The sequence below is a fragment of the Triturus cristatus genome, unplaced genomic scaffold, assembly GCF_964204655.1.
Source record: "Triturus cristatus unplaced genomic scaffold, aTriCri1.1 SCAFFOLD_168, whole genome shotgun sequence".
NCBI lineage: Eukaryota > Metazoa > Chordata > Amphibia > Caudata > Salamandridae > Triturus > Triturus cristatus.
The window spans coordinates 1,865,858-1,889,177 of NW_028187305.1; the positions used below are offsets into that span (position 1 = coordinate 1,865,858).

At 46.9% G+C, this 23,320-nt stretch overlaps 1 protein-coding gene across 2 annotated transcripts in view; it reads left to right on the forward strand.

Annotated features, from left to right (window-relative positions):
- LOC146771982 (E3 ubiquitin-protein ligase TRIM38-like) overlaps nt 1–21,479 on the forward strand; it is a 93,607-nt gene extending 72,128 nt beyond the window's left edge. For both annotated transcript variants that reach the window (XM_085640276.1, XM_085640277.1), the window contains one exon: nt 19,742–21,479. In XM_085640276.1, coding sequence (XP_085496402.1) covers nt 19,742–19,756 — 15 coding nt within the window. In that variant the 3' untranslated portion in view covers nt 19,757–21,479. The remainder of the gene's footprint in view (nt 1–19,741) is intronic.
- Nucleotides 21,480–23,320: the final 1,841 nt, after the last annotated feature.

Genomic DNA, 23,320 nt, shown 5'->3' on the forward strand with positions numbered 1-23,320 from the left:
GGGCTCTCAATGGCCCCTGATACAGTATCCAAGACGTGGGAGCCACCTAGGCTCTAAAACATACACATGTCCCCAAGCGTTGGAGCCTCGGGGCTCTAAACAAATACTCGCCCCGTTGTTGGAGTCCCTCTGGACTCAGCAAAGTGAAAGGCTGCCCCTAGACGTTGGAGTCCTGGTCATGGACTCGAGGAATAATGCCCCCAAAAGGTTGGAGTCCCACTCGGGGGACTCTTGAATAGCAAACAAGGCACCATCAAAAGGGAAGCCCTTACTCACCGGGCTCCTTCTCTCCACAAGGCGGCTCCTGACGGCTCTCCCACGGTCCCTCTCCTGGGACCGGGGCTTCGATGTAGAGCCCGCTGCACTACGCTTCACCCGGGCCCCCTCCTGGGACCCGAGACTCGTCCTCACTTCTCGGGGAGGCGGGGTAGCCTCCCGTCCTCCCCCTTGGCACACCGGGGCTCCCCTTGCCTCAGGGGAGCCCCGCATCGATAACTTCCGGTCCGACCGCCGGCCCCGCCCAGAAGCAGGCAATCCTGGCCTGGCTTCCGGGTCGGCGGCCATTACTCGGGTCGCGGCGGTGATTTTCCTTCAATAATCGCGGGGTGGGCACCCGCAATAAAACAAAGGCACCAGCGGGGTGGGCACCCGCCAAACCCGGGAAATCGCGGGGTGGGCACCCGTGCACCATAAACAATCAAAAGCGGCAACATGCGGGGTGGGCTCCCGCCTCTCTCCACTCCATCGGGGGGGGGGGATCCCTACGTCGGGACTCCCCCAGGAAAGGTTGCTGCGCCGCGCTGCAGAGCCCCCGTGCTCCTCCTCAGCTGGGCCATTTTAGAAAGCAGAATACAGCGCTCAGGCGCTGGAAGACTATAGCCAAGCCTTGGCAAAAGCAATAATAAAGAGCCCAAGGTCCCAGCAGTCCTGGAGGCATCAGGGGGGCAAGGCGGGGCCCGAGGGCCAGCACACAGGGCCCTCCAGCAGGGAGGTAGCCCCCATGGCGGTCCCTCCTGGGCCCCACCAGCAGCAAGCCCCCCTCTGTCAGGATCCAAAGGAGAACAAGCAATAAAGCGCTCCCCAGGCGCTAGAAGTAAAGTCCTCCAGTATCCAGGGGCTGGGCAGGGCCCAGGGAGGCAAGCCTTCCCCTGGGCCGCAGCAGCAGCACGCCCCTGGTAGATTCAAGACAGAACGCAAGAACATTTTCATGGGGTCACAGCCCCTCTTTTATACACCAAATCCCTTTGTCTCAAAGGTGCAGGGAAGGGGCGAACCAGATACAACTGGTTCCTGAGCACTTTGTTTTGCTCAGCCCCTCTCCCTATTCACAGAACAGGCCAGGGTCATCAGTCGCACCACAGGGGGCGGAGCCAACATTGTGTGGGGAAAGCCCAGCCCTATTCAGGTCCTAGGTGTACTCCTCCCACCCATCTGGCTGCTGATCTCCCTATTCACCACTGGGTAACTCCTCCTGACTCTGGGGATTCCCTAGCCCGTCACATGACCTCAGCCAGCCAATCGCCAGACAAGGCACTCATTTCACACTGCACACAGAAGTGTCCACTTCTAGAGGTGGCACTTCCACACTAGATACATGCACGCCGCACACATCATCGCGCAACATTTTACCACACGAGTCCGTACCTACCAAACTCGCACCTGCACTCCCCACGCATCAGGAACTACCAGGGACACATACATTCCCCCATGCATTCCTATGGGAGGGCAGGCCAACTTCACTACACGCACGCACTTTACCCTGGGACACAGTGGTAAAGTGCACAGAAGCAAAAAATCACTAACATCCGGTCACAATAAAAAGCAAAAAGTTCAGGGGGGAACCTGCCAGAAGGGCCAAGTCCAACACAACCCCCTTCCAGCCAAAACGCAGGGCAGACCATTCACCACCGTGATGGGCTTCCCTGCTTTGGGCGATAGAACACGGACACGGGCCCACACGGCAGGGACACCCTCCGGTTCTACGCCACTCTGAACCAACGTAGTTCCCTCTGAAACAAACTCTCAGGCCCAAATAGGCTACCCCACTGGTGCTCCCTAGTTGTCCATGGCCAGGACCAGGCCCTAGGCCACCCAGATACCACTGGTCCTTGCCAAACCCAGAGTGGGGGTAGTAACCCCTGGCATACAAGCCATTCTCCACTCTCCCTCTCAGTGTAGTTCCCAACTACCACTGATCCTTCAACCTAGGGTCCATACCCTCAGGCTGACCAGAGGTCACGGGCAAGAATGCCCCATCCTACCTCTACTTCTGGGGTTCCGCACCCTCCCAGGGAAGCACCCACCAGAACACAACTCTCCCACCAGTTCAGGACCTCTCTCCACCAACTGGTCTACCACCTGGGATCCAAGGGGTCAGAGGCGAGGACTCCCTCCCTCTGCACCCCCTTCCACTGTAGAGCAGGGTCTCTTCACTTAAGATGAGCCCCACCTGCCCTCAGGGCTACAGCTGCCCTTACGTCCAGATCCGGAAACACCGACTTCTGGCTCCCCAACCGAGGGACGTACCCTTTGGTCAGATGCCTGGCGAACCAGAACTTAACGAGGGTGACACATAACTAATGGGTCGTGTGACAGTCTGCCTGGCGCTGATCTCACGACCTCCTGTCCATCTGACAGTGCGTGCAGACCCCCAGGACAGAAGTGGCGACACCACGGTCACTCAGTGGCGACTCAGCCATCCCGGCTGGTCCCTGACCTACTGGTTCCCACTGGGGAATCCCTCCCCCTCTCACCCCTCCCTCTGGACTTCCACACCCTCCCAACTGGAGCGGTACCGCCAGACACCAGGACTACTGGAGCTCTGATTGCAGACACTCCACGTCCTCTAGACACTGGGAGATCCTCCTCAAATGACCTATTGGTACAGCATAGGCCCCCGACCTGATGTTCCCTAAAGAAACCATTCAGGCCCCGAGACTGGGTTTCGGGCACCTGGAGACACGCAGTCCCACCCACTCCTTCTCCGCAGAGACAGGACGTGAGCCCCTACACCGAGACCTAGCTGGGCTACTCTGAACCTCTCCCACCACGCTGGGCTGGAAGACACCTCAGCCACTCCTTTTGGAATCACTCCCCAATGCAAGCTCCCTATCCCAGAGAACTCACACCCAATCAACTAGCAAGCTCCTTATTTCAGAGAACTCACACCAAAGTATTCAGCAAGCTCCTTATTTCAGAGAACTCACACCATTCATCCACACACACACACACACCCCAGACTAGTAAGACAGTTTCTACCGCCCCTGATTTCTCAACCTGACCACCACGTGACACAGGTACTATTACTCTGGGAACTGGGAATGGGACGTTCACATTCATCCAGCGCATTACACATTCATCCCCACCCCTTCCAAGACTGGTAAGACAGTTTCTACCGCCCCTGATTTCTTAACCTGACCACCACGTGACACAGGTACCACTACCCCGGGAACTGGGAATGGGAATACATGCACTGGACACACATCTGCTGCTACCACTGGATCCTACCCTTACTGGTGAATCCAGAAACACATTTCCACAGAAATGACATTTAAGAACAAACTTAGAACAATAATCCCTATACCATGTGATTATCTAACTGCAGAGTTTTGTAGTGCAGCCAGTTGCTGCTGCGGTACTGCGCAAACGCAAGTCCTAATCCCACCGCTGCCACCAATGTTAGAAATGGGATTTCTGGTTGGCTAGGGCTTGCGCCAAAGCCAGGCAGAAACCACCACTCTAGTCAGGGCTGGGGAGTTACACGCCCAAGATAACCCCTGCTCACCCCCTTGGTAGCTTGGCACGAGCAGTCAGGCTTATCCCGGAGGCAATGTGTAAAGCGTTTGCGCGCGCACCCAGCAACAACACCCAAGGCCCACCACAAAAGAAACTCCACACAAGGTATTATATAAAAAATAGCCTTTGTATTATACCAAAACACATTAGATAATATTCACATAATTTACACTGTGCCAACTGGCACTGGGCAGAATTTTACAAGGGACTATTTACACGGGACAGGGCCACATGGGCCACTGTCAGAATTAGCACAAATCACCAAGTGTACATGTAGAACATAACACAAATTAGCACTGTAGAACACAACCAGTAACTACTGGCGCAATAATGACCTCAGCGTCATCACACTAGCATCAGGTATAAAACCTATCCTGCATCCATCACAGGGGCATAAACACATTATGCAATTTCTCATTAGTCTAACGCATTAGACCTAACCACCTAAGTATAACTACACTAGGGCGCATATCGCACAGGGAAGTACAATCTCCTTAACACCAACCTAAACAGGTAAAACAACCTCCTAGGCAGAAATGACCACATTTAGAGGTATAAAACACAGGGTGCGCAAAACATGCTCTACACAGTACATTTCCTAGCACCAAAAGCATGAACACAGGGTGCGCAAAACATACTACACCGTACATTTCCTAGCACCAAAATCACATTAGAGTCCAGGTTGCGCCAGAACCTAAACGTAGCAGCTGCCCACTACTTGCTGGGCAGCTGGGGACAAGGACAGGGCCTAAACGCTGCAGCTGGCACTAAGTGCTGCGCAGCTGGGAAGGCAAATAGGCATGGGCTCTCAATGGCCCCTGATACAGTATCCAAGACGTGGGAGCCACCTAGGCTCTAAAACATACACATTTCCCCAAGCGTTGGAGCCTCGGGGCTCTAAACAAATACTCGCCCCGTTGTTGGAGTCCCTCTGGACTCCGCAAAGTGAAAGGCTGCCCCTAGACGTTGGAGTCCTGGTCATGGACTCGAGGAATAATACCCCCAAAAGGTTGGAGTCCCACTCGGGGGACTCTTGAATAGCAATGCCCCCGTTGGAGCGGCCCGTAAACAAGGCACCATCAAAAGGGAAGCCCTTACTCACCGGGCTCCTTCTATCCACAAGGCGGCTCCTGACGGCTCTCCCACGGTCCCTCTCCTGGGACCAGGGCTTCGATGTAGAGCCCGCTGCACTACGCTTCACCCGGGCCCCCTCCTGGGACCCGGGACTCGTCCTCACTTCTCGGGGAGGCGGGGTAGGCTCCCGTCCTCCCCCTTGGCACACCGGGGCTCCCCTTGCCTCATGGGAGCCCTGCATCGATAACTTCCGGTCCGGCCGCCGGCCCCGCCCAGAAGCAGGCGATCCTGGCCTGGCTTCCGGGTCGGCGGCCATTACTCGGGTCGCGGCGGTGATTTTCCTTCAATAATCGCGGTGTGGGCACCCGCAATAAAACAAAGGCACCAGCGGGGTGGGCACCTGCCAAACCCGGGAAATCGCGGGGTGGGCACCCGCGCACCATAAACAATCACAAGCGGCAACATGCGGGTTGGGCTCCCGCCTCTCTCCACTCCATCATGGGGGGGGGGATCCCTACGTCGGGACTACCCCGGGAAAGGTTGCTGCGCCACGCTGCGGAGCCCCCGTGCTCCTCCTCAGCTGGGCCATTTTAGAAAGCAGAATACAGCGCTCAGGCGCTGGAAGACTATAGCCAAGCCTTGGCAAAAGCAATAATAAAGAGCCCAAGCTCCCAGCAGTCCTGGAGGCATCAGGGGGGCAAGGCAGGGCCCAGTGGCCAGCACACAGGGCCCTCCAGCAGGGAGGTAGCCCCCATGGCGGTCCCTCCTGGGCCCCACCAGCAGCGAGCCCCCCTCTGTCAGGATCCAAAGGAGAACAAGCAATAAAGCGCTCCCCAGGCGCTAGAAGTAAAGTCCTCCAGTATCCAGGGCATCCAGGGGCTGGGCAGGGCCCAGGGAGGCAAGCCTTCCCCTGGGCCCCAGCAGCAGCACGCCCCTGGTAGATTCAAGACAGAACGCAAGAACATTTTCATGGGGTCACAGCCCCTCTTTTATACACCAAATCCCTTTGTCTCAGAGGTGCAGGGAAGGGGCGAACCAGATACAACTGGTTCCTGAGCACTTTGTTTTGCTCAGCCCCTCTCCCTATTCACAGAACAGGCCAGGGTCATCAGTCGCACCACAGGGGGCGGAGCCAACATTGCTTGAATCCAGTGGCAAAGTAAGCAAGGGACTCACGTCTGAGCATACCCTGCCAACTTATGGCGAACAAAGCAGTACAAAAGGGGGTGGTGATGGACGGAAACCAGAAACCGGTCCTAGGAAGCTTGTTTCCGGTCCAGGGAAGGCATGGCTTGGCAGTTCGGGCTGGACTGTTCCCATGAGGCACAGGGTCAGACTGATTTGCATATGGCCATGTCTGAACTGGGGTGGCAGAGTGGGCTAAAGAACGGTGATGGATCAAACCCAGATCTGTTGACTGGGTGTGAGTGTTTGATTGGTTCTGATGCTCCGTCCATTACCACCCCCTTTTGTACCCAACCTGAGTTAGAGCAGCCCCTCCTCCCAATTAATTTAATCGTGATGCCAAACAGAATTTGTTGGTCTACAGCACCCGGGGCCATCAATTCCTCACCAATTTATGGGACCCACATTCCATATGTCCACTTAGTCCATTGTTGACTCTGCTGTTTTGTTATCAATAAGACTGAGACCAATAGCAAAGTGTTGTTTAAATTATACATGCTATGCTTTTAGTGGGTGAAGCACCAACTGGGCGGTAAACCTGATATTGTTTATTTCATCTGGGCTTTCAGTCAGACGAGCAGGCAGACGAAGTACATCTTCGGATGTCAGTCATCCCCACCGTGTAAAGAAGAAACATTCACTCGGTAAATGCGGGCAGCTGTCAGAAGTCCATAGTAAGCGCCAATCTGGAGTGAAAAACATTCAAATGTATATGAAAATAGGTGCATGTACAGGGACTCGAACAGCATGTCCTGTGGTGCGGCAAGTCCGGCTTTCAACACCAGTAAGACGAGATGCCAAAAAAACACATGGAAATGCAAGCATACAGAAATAAACAAAGGACTAAGTCCTATTCTGCACGTAAACCTCTCAATATAATGCCGCCATGTTTGAACGGTGTCCGAATCTTAAGAAACCAGAGGGTATGTATGTGACAGGTTTGTCTGACTGCCCTGTCTTTTTCTCTATATTAAACCAGCATTTGCAAAGCAATAGGTCTCGCATTTATGCGAGTTTAAGCTACTGGCATTGTAAATGACGATGCCTTTTATGTTTTAAAAACCAAAACATAAAAATAAGCATTGTCATTTAAAAAGACAATAGCTCACTCGTGTAAATGCGATACCTATTGCAATGCAAATGCTTGTTTTAACATAGTTAGAGGTGACAAAAGCCATCTGTTTGTAGATACTGGATCTTAAAATAGTCCTATCTAAAACTTCTTTCACCATTGCTGGCCACCCAACAAACACTGTATTGCAAAAGATCCAGTGCACGTTTGTTTCTTTCCACCTATTTAGATTTCACTCTGTGGTAGGGCTACTAAATGTGGTCTGCTTTTCAGGGCAAGGGGACATGAAGATCCTTTACTCGCCTTCAACATCCAAATTGACACCAACTGTCATATTTTGTTTCTATGCAGTTTCCTAATCTGTTATTCTATTTAGCATTTTAATTCTATTTGTTGGACATCTTCACATTTGAATTAAAGTTACTAATCCTTAACCTTGTATACTGGGACAGGCAGTAGTTTAATAACCTAACTTGTTATATACCTCCTTACTGCTGCTCTGTGTATTTGGTATTTATAAAGCATAACTTCACCTCAAGGTATCTTGGTGCTGGGAACAGTCTTACAAAATGTGGGAATCTACAATAATAATGAGACCCAGCACTAAATAGATGTGCACTGAATGGAAAGAGGTTAGTGAAATAAGGGCGTTGAGGGTTTCCTAAAAACCGAATGTGTGTTAGTGGTGTAACTTTGACGTGGGCAGAAAAATTATTCCATAGTTGTTGGGAGACTCCTGGCCCATATGGAGCTACTAGGATGATTTGGGCCTGATCATCTTCAGCACTTTGGACAAGCGAGGCAGAGGTGTGAAGGTGTACAGGAGTCCTGTGCTCTGTAGTAGTGAAAGAATAGGCCCAGATTCCGGTTGCGCTGTAGCAGATTCGGGGTGTGACCATGCAAGAAAGAGGGACAGATCTGGATCTCTGACTTGGTGCTTAACCTGTGATGGCTCTGGTCCAAGGGGTTCAGACGGCTCAGAGAAAAGATCTGCTAGAAGTAATTTAGTTGATGGTACATATGGATCATTGGGACCTGTAGATGCTCCACAGGGAACAGGAAGAGTGCCAAAGATATGCAGCATGGTCTTATTAAAGGCCATGATCTGCTGTGATACCACCAATGGTTTGGAACTTTGGGTGCATCAGGAAATGTAGGTACTGGATCAACATTGAGTGGTACCTTTTCACTCTCACAACTTCCCTACTGCTAGAGAGGAAGGATGGTTGAACTCCTGGAGGACTTGGATTGTGAAGACTTGTTTTGCAAGTTGCCTTGGCAGTTGGTCTACATTCTTAACTTGAAGAAGGACTTTGGTGAGGCCTAGGACTTCTTCCTGTGTTTGAAATTTAGCTTTCATGGCCCTAGATCAACTTTGGGTGCATGAGGGCGCACTCATCACATGACTTTGAGTTGTGCCCTGAACCCAGACACTAAAGATGTAACTTGTACAGGGACTGTGACGACCCTGCAGTCACTCCATGGTTCGAAAAGTGCAGTTGTAGGCGGGGGCATTGTTCCATTGCACATTGGATTTCATTTTGGGAGCCAATAAAAGACCAATGCAAGTGGGAGTGGAGCTCTGGATCTGCATGTCAGGGTGCGGAAAGGAACTAATAAGTGTCTCTCTCACTTCCTGAGTAAAACACAGCCTACTTGGAGCTGTACACCACCACATGATGTGCGGGAGGGCTTCTATCTAAAGCTTCCTGATTCAGTTTGTGCCTCGTAAATGTGAGGAGTCTGCAATTAGAATCATCTATCAACTATGAGAGGTCAGTGTAGGCTAGTTATTAGGTAGGAGGGTCAATTAAAAAACCAGGGCAATTTTTTAATTTTTTTAATGTATAAAATTTTGGACGTAACCATGCTATGTGCCACAAAAAGCCGAATCTTATCAATTGGGCAATGGAGGCAGACCTGAGCTGATGGCATTGGTACTATGTATTATACTGCATCCATTTTCAAATAGGTTTATTTTCCTCTGCGTTAGTAGTGCTTATGAATTAAGCATTTAATTTCCACACCTCACTACAAACAGACTTATGATAAAGCCAGTTCTTGCCAATTGTAGGAAATATCGTCCATTATAACTTTGAGTTATGTGATAAGATACCATTGTCCAATTAATTTCTATTTGATAGCTTGCTATAAACCAAATTACCAAGTTCTATTGTGCCAATGCTAGTGTGCTAAAATGTTATTGTATGTGCCATTCTACCAACGGCTATGCTCCAATATGGACTTTGAAATTAACCTTCAGGGCTTTAATTGTGCTTCCTGTAAAGTATTCTTCCCACATGCCAACTTCATCCTACCTTTTTACGGTAAAATCATCAAGTAATGGAACGATATCTCTTGAGTCAATTAGGTCTTTGCATGAAGGACTGAAACCTTAAAATGCTTAAATATTGTTTTTCTTGTATAGATCTTCAGTAGCATATGGTGCCCACTTGGAGAACTGTAGCTTGCTAGAACGTTCCGAGTCTCCATCTGTGTCGGGTTTCCAAATTGTTATCTTTGAGTACAAGAGGCTAAAAAAAAAAAAGATGTGCGAAGCCTCCTTTATATAACTTTTGGGAAGTTAATTAATGTACCTTGCCTTGCCTATGGCAAACAGGAACTTTGTGCTTGTTTATAAGAATTTTCTTGGCTGTAACTGAATGTTTTATGCGTGACATAGCTTAGAGTTTAGTCACAAACGAATAGAAAGTGAGAGCTGTATGGCTTTTCCTTTGGAGTGGAAGAGCACTTATCTAATACATTCGATTTAAAATTTCTAAAGTAGGACATTGAGAAATTCCAGGCATCCAGAAACCAAAGTATCTCTTCGGGCAGCTGGAAAACTGACTGCATGCATTAATAAGCCGAGAAGGAATGAACCCTTACCTGCCGCTTAGTCTCGGAGGCCATGTCTGTTTCCAGGGGAAAGCGAAAGCACGCCATGCGCACGTTGAGGTGAGCCAAGCCGTACGCTGTCCCCTGTGCTAACGCTGCCTGCCGTGCGCGTACACATGTCCTATCTCCTCCACCTTTCGGCACAGAAAGCGGCAACAACAGATCTCACCAAGGCGAGCAGAGCATGCGCTGCTTCGCTAGGCGAGACCTAAAAAGGAGCTACAAAGTGCAGGAATCCAATTATAAGCATGCTGGCAAAACGGGGAAGAAAGTCATCAAGCTAATTCATATTTGACAGCTTGAAAAGATAGTTCCCGCCCAATACTTACCCATCGATTGACGAGCTATTGGAGCAAAGCGTGTCTCCCACAGTAGCAGCAGCTGCTGCTGTACGCACCGCTGCTCGCTACTGTGGCAATACTCCAGGGGAGTTAACTTTTGAAAAAAGGTGGGACATACACCCACCATTTGCAGGCTCTGATGTTTAAAGGACAAACACAATAGCCTATCCAAAAACGTGGTAGGAGTCGGACCCCACAAATACATCCAACAAATCGCCTGACAGTGCAAGCACTGTAGGCTCGACCTAAAAATTTGAAAAAAATAGGCTATGTCCAAGTAAAATGCCAAAACTGTGTAAAAAAATTTTGGTTTTCTGACAAAAGTCTGCCTGTCCCTGAAAGCTGTGAAGATGGTGATTTCAGCATCACAAACCCTTTGATACCATTTGCAGGGAAAAACAGACGCTTTCTTCTCCAGCACTTTTCTCGCATTTTTCCTCCAAAAAAAACATTCAGCTGTATTTTGGCTAATTTCTGAGTCCCCTTCAGGGAAATCCACAAGCCCTGGGTACCTTTAAAATCCCTATGATGTTGAAAGAAATGGACGCAAATCTGGCGTGGAGACCTTATTTGGACAAAAAGTTACAGGGTCCTAAACGCCAAATAGCCAAAAAAAAAGGCTTAGCAAGGGGGGGGGGAGGGGCGGGGGGGTGAAGGGGTCCTAGCAGCGAAAGGGTTAAGCACTCCAACTGGGGTAATATGCTTTTCAGCTGGAGTGCAGGGACAATTCGTAGTTGGTTATATAGAAATGGTTTGTGGCCTCAAAAATGTTTTCTTAAATACTACGAAATGATTAAAAAAAAAATGCTTTACTGAAAAATGTTGACAGTAACGATTATTAAAAACATTGCAGTGTGCGAATATATAAAATATTCAGTTGATTGCACTTATTTGTTATTCTCTGACAAAGCCAATAAGTCTTCCTAATATATGTTCATGTCCTGACCACTTGATAAAGCCAGTAGCCCCACTGTTTTTAGGTCTCGACCTGATCCAGCGCTTGCGCTGATCTGGCCGAGACATTTTGTATACAGGCTTTTCAAAGTGCTGCCGTGGCCTAAAGCTGCAGTGCACGTGAACGTGCACGCGCGCAGCGCCATGAGTCTTTCCTCCGTAGCACCGTAGTCACTTTCACTTTCGCGGCCGCGTTGCCAAAGCTTGTGTATGTTAATGCTTTTGTTATTTCAAAGCTTTTGTGAATCGCGGCCGCGTCTGCCTCAATTTCGCCCGCGTGGCCAATGATTGTTTTTTTATTTTCAGTGCGCAAGTACACACACACACCACTGACGCTGTTGTCTCATTTATATTACGTCTTCCTGTGCCGTGTTTGCCCGCCCCCGCCACCGTTCCGAGATGCCTGCTTTAAAAAAATTATTTTTAGCACCGCACACCACTTGCGGGACACCTGGGGATCTGCATGGCCGAGGTTACTTTACTGTTTTGGGGATGTGGTGGAGGCCGGGTGCTGGGCCTGCTCCGATGCCATCGCTGCTGCTATCCCAATTCTAAGGCAGTGCTGCTATCTCTCCCTTGTCCCTTCACCAACAGAGCTTTCATCTGTCCTCCACACCCCCTTATAGAGGGTGCTGCTGCTGAGCATACTTCGGGAGCAGGGCCGGCATCTCGCTCGGCAGAGTCAATCGGAGATATCAAACTCTTTTTAATCATGGGATTGCAGCCACGGGAGTTCAGCGACTGCTACCTGGACAGTACGTGGTTGCTGGAAACGATACGAGCTCACGAGGTGGAGCTGGAAAAAACCAACAAGTTTATTAAAGAGCTGCTGACAGAGGGCAAGAAGAACCTGACCTCTGCGACCAAAAGTAAGTTTAGACGGGTTCTGCTTGAGCAGTAGCAGGGGAGCACAGCTGAAAAAAGCGCATGGCACCAGAATAAGGTGCTCGTTATTTTTTTTTTTTTTGCTGGTGCCTTACCCTGTCCCTCCTTGCTTGCGTCTCCTGCTTTGGATAGTTACCCTTTTTCTGCCTCCTTCCAACTCATGCGAGTTGTTAAACTTACAATACCTCATCCAATTTGTTGATTTAAAAGAAAAAGCTTCATAATTCCCACATGTTTACATTTTTTATATGTCTTTTTTGTAATACTGATGAATCATATCTGAACAGGGACGACCCTCTTCGTTATTGCAATCCACACTTTAACTGTGTTTATATAGTGATGTTGCGCCCTCTGTAACCCTCTGAGATCAGCTTATTCCTTAATGATAGTTAAGAATTTGTTGGAGGCACATCTTTTGTTAGCGTGTCATAAAGATTAAGCCAGCGCTGTTGTCCACTACTACGTTTTTCAGTAATTGTGCATGTATAAGCAGATTGTTTGATAAAAGCAATATAATGAAAAAATAAATATGTGGCATTAACCTGTGCTTCAGAAGTGATGCCTTAAAATGTTGTTTACTTTGTTTATATTTTTGTGAAGCAATTAAAATGTTTAAATACATTGCTTTATCAATTATCGTCTCGGGTTATGACTCACAAACCAAAGTCAGAGATGAAATCATTAGATGAGGATAAAATGTGGAGCAAGAGAACCTTTTAATACTTGTATTCTGCACTTTTATGGTTCAACGAACCGAAATAAAGTTACTTGCTGCTGATTAACTTATTGAAATAATTCTAGGTGTCACACTACTTAACCTACCTACACTAACATTTCTTTCAGCATAATGCCAAAACTATTGGAAAATCATTCATAGGACAAAAGGAGCATTTCAAGAAGGCAACAATAAGAGAAATGGCGTAGCTGAGAGAAACCATCATCAGATAGCTTTGGGACTTCATAGCATTTTGGTAGAAGTAATTTTAACGAAACTATTGGAGACAAAAAACAGATTTTATGAAAAAGTACTTTTGCATTCTGTGCTTTCATGTCCAGTTCCGATTCCGAGATTTTTCCTAGAAAGACACACATTTTGGCTGACAAATGCAAAATGGCAAATTTATACTTTTCAGCCTCGGGGTGAGCGCGCACAAGCCTTTCCGAAGGAGGGCAGTGTCTTTGGAGTATTCCTGGAAAATGTTGACCTTCACTCCTTCCCACAGGATCTGTTTGTTATATCACAAATAGTCCAAAAAGTTTCTACCTGTTGGTATCGGAGGACTTTGTATACAATGGTCCTTGGAATTTTGAGACTTAGGAGTTGACAGTGTGTGGGCTACTTCACGTTCAAAGTCATTTTTTACGTTGATTATTAGTGCCATCGGGAACCACATTTCGAGAAATTCCACGCTTGATTTAGGGTCCTCTTTAAACACCACAAGCAGCTGCGAACTTCCAACTCAGCTAAGTCTCTTTGACGAGATAAACATAAGGATTTAGACAAAGCAATTACTCTTTTCTTATTTTTGCTTCTGAGTATCCAACATTGTATATTCTGATTTCAGCTTCTGAGCTTCTTCCTGGTGGATCCCTGTTATGTCAGACTGCATTATTTCCGAGTTTGCCTTGGTGTTGTGTGCGAGATCATTCACTTTCAAATGGTTTTTGAGACTCACTGTGATGGTGCTGTTGATGTCTGTTTTAGTCTTCAATCGGCTTCTGTGGATAATGCTGTGATTGGATCTAATATTGCAGGTGGGGAGTGGGATTACAATACCTACAGAAATGGCTGGCTTGTGCTCTGCTGAGAAATGCATGCTAAATGTGCAATAGCCCTTTACTATTTAAGTAACATCCAGTGTTGTCCTTGTTTAATCCTGCCCCAGGACTGAAAGATTGTTCCCTAAAAGCATCAACAGGAGTGGCTTCGTTACTAATGTTCCTAGATGTTGAAGCCTGTTTTGCAGAGCTCAGGACTATCCACGCAAAGGATGCTTTTAAAAAGATACAATCCGATTTATAGAAAATGCAAACTCACGATATTTCAGTATGCTCTCAATTTTAGTCTTTGGAGTTATCTTGATGATGGCAGGTAAATGTATGTTGTTTCTTCAGCAGTTCGTAGACAATCCGTTGCCATTTTGTAAAGAAGATTTTGTAGAGAATGTTGAATGTCATAATGAATCAGCAGCAGCCAAGAATCCAGTGTCACCTTGATGTACACAGACAAAAACAAGCATCTGCAATGCAATAGGTCTCGCATTTACGCGAGTTTGAGCTATTGGCATTGTAAATGACAATGCCTTTTATTTATGTTTTGGTTTTTGAAACATAAATGAAACACATTGTCATTTACAATGCTAATAGCTTAAACTCCCGTAAATTCGAGACCTATTGCATTGCAAATGCTTGTTTACATTTTGGTGTTCGGCCCCTTTGACAATGTCAGAAGGTCTGCTTTACTTAGAATAACACCCTTTAAATTGTTGCATGACATAGTCTGCTATGTGCAGCGGAAAGGGGTTAGGCACAGGGCCTAACCACACACCGTGCACGTTGAGAGACATCTTACTTTACTTGAAAAGATTAGAATTCACTGACAAAAACAAAGGGTTAAGTCACATTATATTTACGAATTGTAATAATATCTTTCTCTATGTAAAAAAAAAAAAAAAAAGCCTTAAAAATTAAGTAGAAAACCCAAAGATTAAAGGGACGTTATAGCTAGGTGAAAATATCAGTTAACAGCTACCGTTTTAAACTAACAAAACCACTAAAATCCACAAGTTATATTTAGCCTAAATACATTTAACTTGTGCTGTAATGTAAGAATAAATTGCACCCTCGCCAAGCATCTCTATTTACCTCACATATTGCATTACTCATGACATGACCTGCGACATTATTGATAGTTTCACTGCAACATCTGAATTTACATCATGTATGACCGTACTGTGCGGGCCTGGAAGCAGCAAGCTACTCCCCTCCCCCATTCACGTGTGGTGGGGTAAAATGTGGAACATATGGAGGCACTTCACAAATTAAGAGCAACTATAGATGAGGGATCAAACACATTGAATCTTAAAATCTGTATGAAGAGGGACAGAATGGCAGATGCAAACTCGACTCTGGTTCCCGAATAGATTTAAAACGCGAAATTGAACACAATGTGATCACCATCAACTGGGGCAGCAGAAGGACAATAAAGGTTGTTAACCCAGGAACCTATGTAAGGGGTGTACTATACGAAGTCTTGCATTTCAACAAGTATTTTACGTTGATGTGAAACAAACTTATAGTCCGCATAGCAACATGTCTCTGGTAACAGTAGCTTGAATTTTACAAATAAAGTTGTTAAACGGTGACTGTATTTAAAGTCCAATCAATATCAAGAAATGGAAAAAAAATCAAGTAATTTATTTGATTAAAAGGTGTACCTTTGCCACGCATTAAAGGCATTTCCTGCATAGTCGCGTCAGAGAAGGAGGTGGCCTTAGCTTGTGATAGTTAGGATGGTGTTGTCTTGTACTTTGGTACACACTGTTGAGTGCATTACATGGAAGCAATAAAATATTTAGCATCTTCTTGCTTCAAAGTTGTCTTGGGTTCGTTATTCATGCACATTCATCTTTCACACAGCATCCCAAATTGTATTTGATTGAACATTGTGGCATAATATTGAATACAGATTAAATCAGAAAAAGGAAGTTGTACGGACGCGTCTAAGAAGCAGACCGTCATTGAGTGGGAAGGCTACCATTATTCCTCTTCTTGTGCAGGAACTGGCCAAGAAATTGTGAGGCTCACCACTCCACGCTACATAAAGCATAAGTGGAAATCTGCCCTCTAGCTCAGTAAACCGCTGTATGGCGCATTGCTTGGCCAGAACCAGGAGTGACTGGTGACCTTTCAGAGTGATGGGGCGCTGGGGCGAAAGAAGTGCCCACCACCTGCAAAAAACAAAAACAGATTTTCCCTCCTTAGGAACCCAAGCTAAAAAAAACTCTCTCAAATGGCCAAATAAAAACAACCCCTCCCTCCAAAATAAAACAAACAGTACATGCATTGCTCATTATATTAATTAAATACAACAAAATTGTTCTTCCCATGAACTCCACGCCCTATTCGCTGTCCATCTGAAGACTGTGGAAAGGACCCTCCAACCAATCCAGAAGCTGCTCTCATGCTGCACGAGAGCAGCGCCAGGATTGGATGGAGCGGGTTGGCCTCGCGCTCCTTCAGGCACTAGAGGCCTGTGCTTGGTCTACATTCAGCTTTGTAAAACACTCACCTGTCCTCATAAAGAAACCCCCGCTGGACAGCGCTCCGGCTTACTGTCAGCATTTCAGAGCTATACTGGTCAGTAGTAAAACGTTTATTCTTCTGAAGCTGCATACCGTACAGTCAGATTATGATCCATAATCTCTTGTCATTGAGCTGACTGAATCTGAATTCTCAAACTGTAAACATTTCTTTACTCTTGGGACCAAAACTCACAGCTGAATCTGGGGTAAACGTGAATTCCCAAAAACATCTCTGTAATTAAGTGCCAAACCCGTTGTGCCCAGGGAACCTCTTTCTTTAGACACTTGGGTCATCGTGTCGCGTGGCCCTTTAGTTCGAATGGGAGCGGCCCCATCAGGATTTCAAGATCGGTGTCAATTCCCTGGATCCGTTATCTTTTCGACCGACCAATGAGCTGAAAGGTGAGATTGAGGACTCACCAGGGGCATTTGGTATGGAAGGACACATTCCATTGTTAATTTATTAATCTATGTAAAACTGGTAATTCCCACACCCCCACCAGAGTTAGTGATTACCCCTGGCATGGGTAACTCTTGGGGGGGTCAGGGGGGGAGGAGTACTAGGTCTGATACCTGGACACTCATAGTGAGCCTCAACAAAGGTAGTAAACAAGTCCAGTACCAATAACCCTTTGCTCAGACATTTTTACTCCTGCTGCGCATTCAACCTGTCCTCTATGTCTACCTACCAATCTTTCAGGATACTGCCCCCTTCTTGTAACAGTAACTTCTCAATCAGCACTGCTCAAACGATGAGGTGGTCCCACCACTACGGACCAGCAAAATGGCAGCCTACGCCCTCGCCATAAAGAGCACGGTGGGCGCAGTGGGTAGGTGTAGGAAGGTGGATATCTGACTATGGTTACCCCCAACTTTTTGCCTAGTGTCTAGCTGGTTTTTCGACTTAGTTGGCCTGAGATCCTGCCATTCAGGATCTCAGCCTATCTGCTCTCTCTTTAAAATGGACTCCATGTACCCTAGGTACATAACCAATTGGAATTGGATCACCCTGTGAGCCCCCTGTACCAGTGTACACTAGGTACCCAGGGCATTGGTGTTTCTAAGGCCTACCAGGGGCTGAAGCATGTATTGTGCCACCCCTGGCCTGGCCTAACAATTTGACACAACTGGCTGATCACTCAGCTGGGGTAAGTTGGTGTAACCACCTCTTACGTAGGTGTAGTATACCTATACCTAACCTTAAATGGGACACATGTTAACCTATAAGTCACTCCTATGGCAGGCCTTAACAATCCTGAAGGCAGAGTGCTTGGTTCCATGTGAGATAGTGCTCTGGCATGAGCTGAGCCTGTCTGCAGTGGTCGAAACAACTTCCTTCTACCGTTTCCAGATATCGTCATACCATATACTCTTGAGTGCATTATGAACCTCGCGGTTAAATGCTATCTTTGGTTTGGCTTTATCAAAACATGTCGAGTAAGGTGTCATACGAATTGGAATACTAACCCCTCGCCAGTTCTGGCGACGGGGTTAGCATTCCACCCTTCTAGAGGGACACGACATGTACAGATCCTGAAATCCGGGTAAAATCAGACATAGCCTCAGCTTCACAAAATGGACGCTGCCACCACCGACACAAGTCTGCCCTCCTGCTGCTGGGAGTCCTTCCAGCTTGGGAGACGTGGACAAAGGGTTTCCTGCCAGGGGAGGTGCGAGCACCACCCCAGACAGGATTTTGTGTATTGGTCAGGTAGGGCTTGAATAGAATCAGACATGCCTGAGACTCACAAGGAGCCTCGGTGCATATGCCAGTTCAAACCGGTCCTGGGGCACACCAGCCCCGGACCTGGGGCGAGCTGGACAAAGGATTGGGGGTGTAACCACCCCCCTTCCTGGTCCCACCCTTAGGGAGGGACCTAGCAGGTAGTCCGGCCCCTAGAATCCGCTTAAAGGTAGGAGCTGTGTCCTAAGACTTCAGACATCCTGGAATCAACTTGAAACTAAGAAGAAGACGGGAACTTCGACGTTCTGCTGCACAGAAGACTGGAGGAAATCTCCCCTGTGGTCAGGGAGTGACCATCTTGCTAACGCAAGCACCATCCAGCGAGTCGACGTCTGCTTTGCCGCCGCCTCCTGCCGGAGCCCGAGCCCAGAGCCCAACAAGAACTGGACCTCCAGACCTCTCGCAGCCCGATCCTCAGTCCCTGCAAAGAAGGAACCCGTGGAGGCACCGAGACACATGGAGCCAGCCATCTTGAAAGACACTCGACAAGCTGCAAGCGCGACGACAGAGGCTCCCTCCGAGTTGTGCTTTGGGTCCTGAGAAGCCCAACATCCGAGCAGCATCTGCACCAAAGGTGAGCCCTCCAGCATCTCCACAATCTGCGTGGGGCCCCTCTGCACTTCGCGACTCGACGCGCCTGCCCGGTCCCTGGCCCGTTGGCTAGTGGCCATTTTGGCGAACCTAATTGAAAACTACGACGCTGGTCTGGTTGCTCCAGACTGGCCCCTGCTGCCCTCCCAAGGAGCAGCCCCTCTGACCTTGCTGGTCAGAACCACAAGCTTTCTTCGATTCCTGCGACTCCTGCTTTTGCCAAGGCTTGTTTGCTTCCTTTGAGTCGCTGACACTGCCGACAGCGAGAACCTGCATGGGACAGCTCGTGAACCGACTCCTGGATGTCGTCGACCTTCAGGGACCACGTGGCTGCAGAGACAGGCTACACCTCTTCACCTGTTTGCACCCGACATCGCCTGGTACCTACCTGGTGCCACGCCGGTCACTGGCTAGTGACTGTGAACACTGTCTACTCTGCTTTCAGGTCTTCTACACTTCCGATCCACCCTTGGATCCACCGCATCTCTTCTGGACCGACCGCCTGCAGCATCTTTGTCATCAGGCTCCATTGAACAGATAGACGAAACCCGACGCACTTCGAGACCTATGCACCCACTTCCTGTGGGTGAGGTAAAGCTGGCACTCCGGTGCACAAGTGTAGAGTAACATCTCTAATGTCTAGATCTGAAGTCTTGATTTCGTAGTTCAACCAGAAGACCCTTTTAGCAGTAACTTTTGAACTTTTACGCACCCATTGAAAACCTATGGGAGCCCACGTGTAACTTTCCTCACTGCACATGCGACCCGTGGACCTCCTGGTCACTAACTGAAGTTAGCTCCTTGTAGGCCCAGCGATTCTAGAGGCCCTAGGCCTTCTTTCTTTCCTAGTCGTGGTACTTATACCACTATTTTAGTATATGGTTTGATCGGCCACCAGGGCCTATCCATATAAAGTGCAACTTCTGTATATTGTAATACTTTCTTGTTTAACGATTTGATGAAGATCCTTCGCCCCCCTTTTTTACTAGTTTGAGTTTCGCAGACGCAGACCAAAACCTAGAAAACTCTGTAATCAAATTATTTCCAGAGAGTAATGTTGACATCTCCCAGACTCCAGTGGAAAGCGCAAAGAAGGCTTCCGAATGTATATATGATATACTTCTACTTCCTAGACCCAAGAAAAAAACAGTTACTCCGAAGAGGCCTGTGAAAAGAACAGACGCAGCTCAGCCCCTGGCGAAGGAACCTGTAGAAGTCACCCAGAGAACCTTCTGCGGTGCCCTCACCCCCTCCACCAGAATAATTAAAAGTTGAAACGTGCCCCACTCATCCACTGATAGTTCTACTACAAATTTTGTGGAATCAGATGTGAAATATCCATTATTTTCTTTTAAGAAGTTGCCAAAAAGCCATGGATATCCCAAGCCGTTTTGAAGGACGACTCCTCGTCTGCCAGGTTCAGCTCTTACTCCATGGGGGTGTTTAAGCTGGTGTTTACAGTCACTTAAAAACTGTTTGACCTGGCATTCTGCCTTTCCTCGCAAGGCTTATACCTTCACCTCTAACGTGCATATCCTTTCATTTTCACATTCTGGTTTTTCGAAATATATTCTCAGTCTGGTGGCAATGGAGAATTTAAAATGGCACAGACCTATCAATTTGGGCAATTAATCTGTTCCTCAGATTATCAAATGTATATGCATTCCCTTATAAAGCAGAGTTATCATTCGGGCTCAGATAGCACCATATGCTTTAGGTTCCATTGACATGGAATGTTCAGTCCTCTGACAGCAGGTAGACAGCAATGTCTTACTAATCTATAGATCTTGACCAGGAAACGGGAAATCATTTCCAAACACACAGGCAAGTGTCCTCAGGAACCAATTAAATGATACTAGTGTGGTCCTGGTTACCAGTTGGGCAGAGTGGGATTACCAGATGCATTTCTGGCTGAATGATGCAGTGTGGTAAGTGTTCCTGACTCGAATTTACCAGGTATATGAACACTAGCCCTGGTTCTATCATGTGGTAATGTTGCACTGTGAAATTGCTCGAGGCTTTGGCTACCAGGCCTTGCCATTTTTTTCTTTCTTAAAGCGTGGTGAATACACACTCCGTACACCCCACCCAGAAGCCCCCAAATATATTTACCATCTGCTCAGAGCAGGTGGAAAATGTAAGTGTTAAACCCCGCGGAATTTGTAATCAACGATTCCATTGGGTTGAAGTTATAATTGCATGTTACTGGGGCTGGTAGAGGTAAATGTAATGCAGACAGTACAGTGCGGCTCTTAATTAGGACCTATGTTTACAATATGTGTCCCAAATTCTGCATGAGCTATCCCACAACTATCAACGTTAATATATTTTGAAAAATGCACATATTTTACCCCTGAACACCAGCTTGTCAGTTTCCACCACGCACTAAGTGGGTCTTAAAAACCAGCTTGCTGTTTTCAGAAAATATTCTTGTTCTTCAAGACCAGCTTTTCATTTTATTTTCACAATATATTTTAGCATTTTCTGAAAATATAATAATTTTGCTCTGAAAAACCAACTTTTTGTGACAAGATACATTATTTGGCATCAAATATCAGCTTTAGTTCGGTTTTCTATTGTCTAGTTTTAATAAATGAATTAATATCACAATAAAATAAAATCTTAACACAATAAAATCATCTTGGCATTTTTCCTCGGGTAACCATCATTTACAAGTGTTCCACGTGGATAGATATGAATATGAGAGGCAATATACATACAAGGTAAATCATATAGTAGGCACAAAAAGGGAAGAAAAGTCCACATTGCTGTATGTAGTCTTTAGGTGGCTTTATTATAGATGTGCTTGGTTTTCATAAGTGGACAGCCAACGCATTTCGCCCAGACATGGGCTTCTTCAGAGTTGCGTAAAAAACTCTGTGTGAGGGCCGTATCCGGTGGCGTCTCGTCCTCCAGCCAAGCACATCTATAATAAAGACACCTTAAGGCTACATACAGCAACGTGGACTTCTTTTCTTCGCTTTTTGTGCATACTATATGATTTACCTTGTATATATATTGCCTCTCATACCCTTTGAATGAATGTTTAATTTTGTGGTCAAGTGGCAGCTGACCATCTGAGGTGGGCAATATTTTGTTACCTTTGTGACTAGTCCTGGCAGTGCAATCCTCTACAACCCGGCTGCCTTTTCGAGTATTAGATATTTGTTCTCTAAATACATTGAATGCAGTGGGAATGTACTTTTAGATCCACTGGCCCGGAATCCTGTGATGGTGCATAATCGAGCCATCGTTTTCTCAGATTTATTCCACAGATGAACCTTTCTAATGTGTTAAGGCTCTCACACCCTACCGGAACGGCAGCTACAGCTTATAAAAGGAATTAAGCTTATTAGGAAATAAGGCGATCACTGTGTCCAGTAGTAAACAGAGACTTGTATGCATTGACTATTTGAACATATAGCTGTATTGCACATCCTGCTATTTTACAGTAAGGCTTTCAGGCCTAGGGTAATTTTTAGTGATTATTTTGAAAATAGTTCATCTCCTTCTTAGCTGTATGTTGAATCTGGGTTGTCAGGAAGAAGTGGTTTCCTGAACCTCTTTATAGATCAATGCTATCAGCATAGCTATCTGGTTGCAAAAGACCTATTGTCAAGCTACCAGAGCTTGCAGTGGGCTGAAGGCCTGCCCATAACTTACCATTGGTTGGCAATATTGGCGCTGATTTTCTTGCTTCTTGTTCAATGGCTAGCCTTGCTCATCTTGTGTCTGTCCCTCCCATGGATCATTGTCTCTTTGCTTGTGTCGTTCCACTGCTTGCTTTTAAGGGACTACTTTTTTTTTTTCTTTTTGCTTAAGCATTCGCAAGAGTGCATGTGTTTTCCAGCAGTTTCCCTTGTGTGCTTCTCTCACTCACCCACGTGCTTTTTCTCTCCCGCATTGCTATCTCTCCGCAAGTGTTTCTCCCCCTCCTTCCAAGTTGCTTCTGCCATCTAGCCTCCCCCACCTGAGCCCTCAGTGTTGCTTCCCCACATATATATGAAAGTAAGTAATCTACTTTGAAAAACAAAAATTACCCTTTCACCTTGGGTCAGCAAATAAAATCAGAATTTTTTGGCCCTTACCTACAAAATAATGTGCCACATGAACTGCATCACAGCACCTTTTTTCTCTTTAGCCCTGCTGCACTGTGTTGAGTATGCTGTACAACATTGCTAAAAACCATTAGCGATGCCAATAGTTCCTAAAGGTGAGACCTACTGGCATTACCAGTGCTTTTTTTTTTTTAAACGAGATTCAGGCTAGCCAGATGTCTCTATGCATACAAAGTTGCTGTAGGCAAAGCATTCAGAAAAAATATACCTAAAATAAACACTATCTTTCAAATGGATGGACATCTCATAAACCACTTTGGGTGACTCGCGTCATCCCATGATAATGGAACCGGCATCCCCTTTGGTTTATGCACATTAATGTCAGGTAAGCAACACCTGCCTCCTGCTTTCATGCTGCT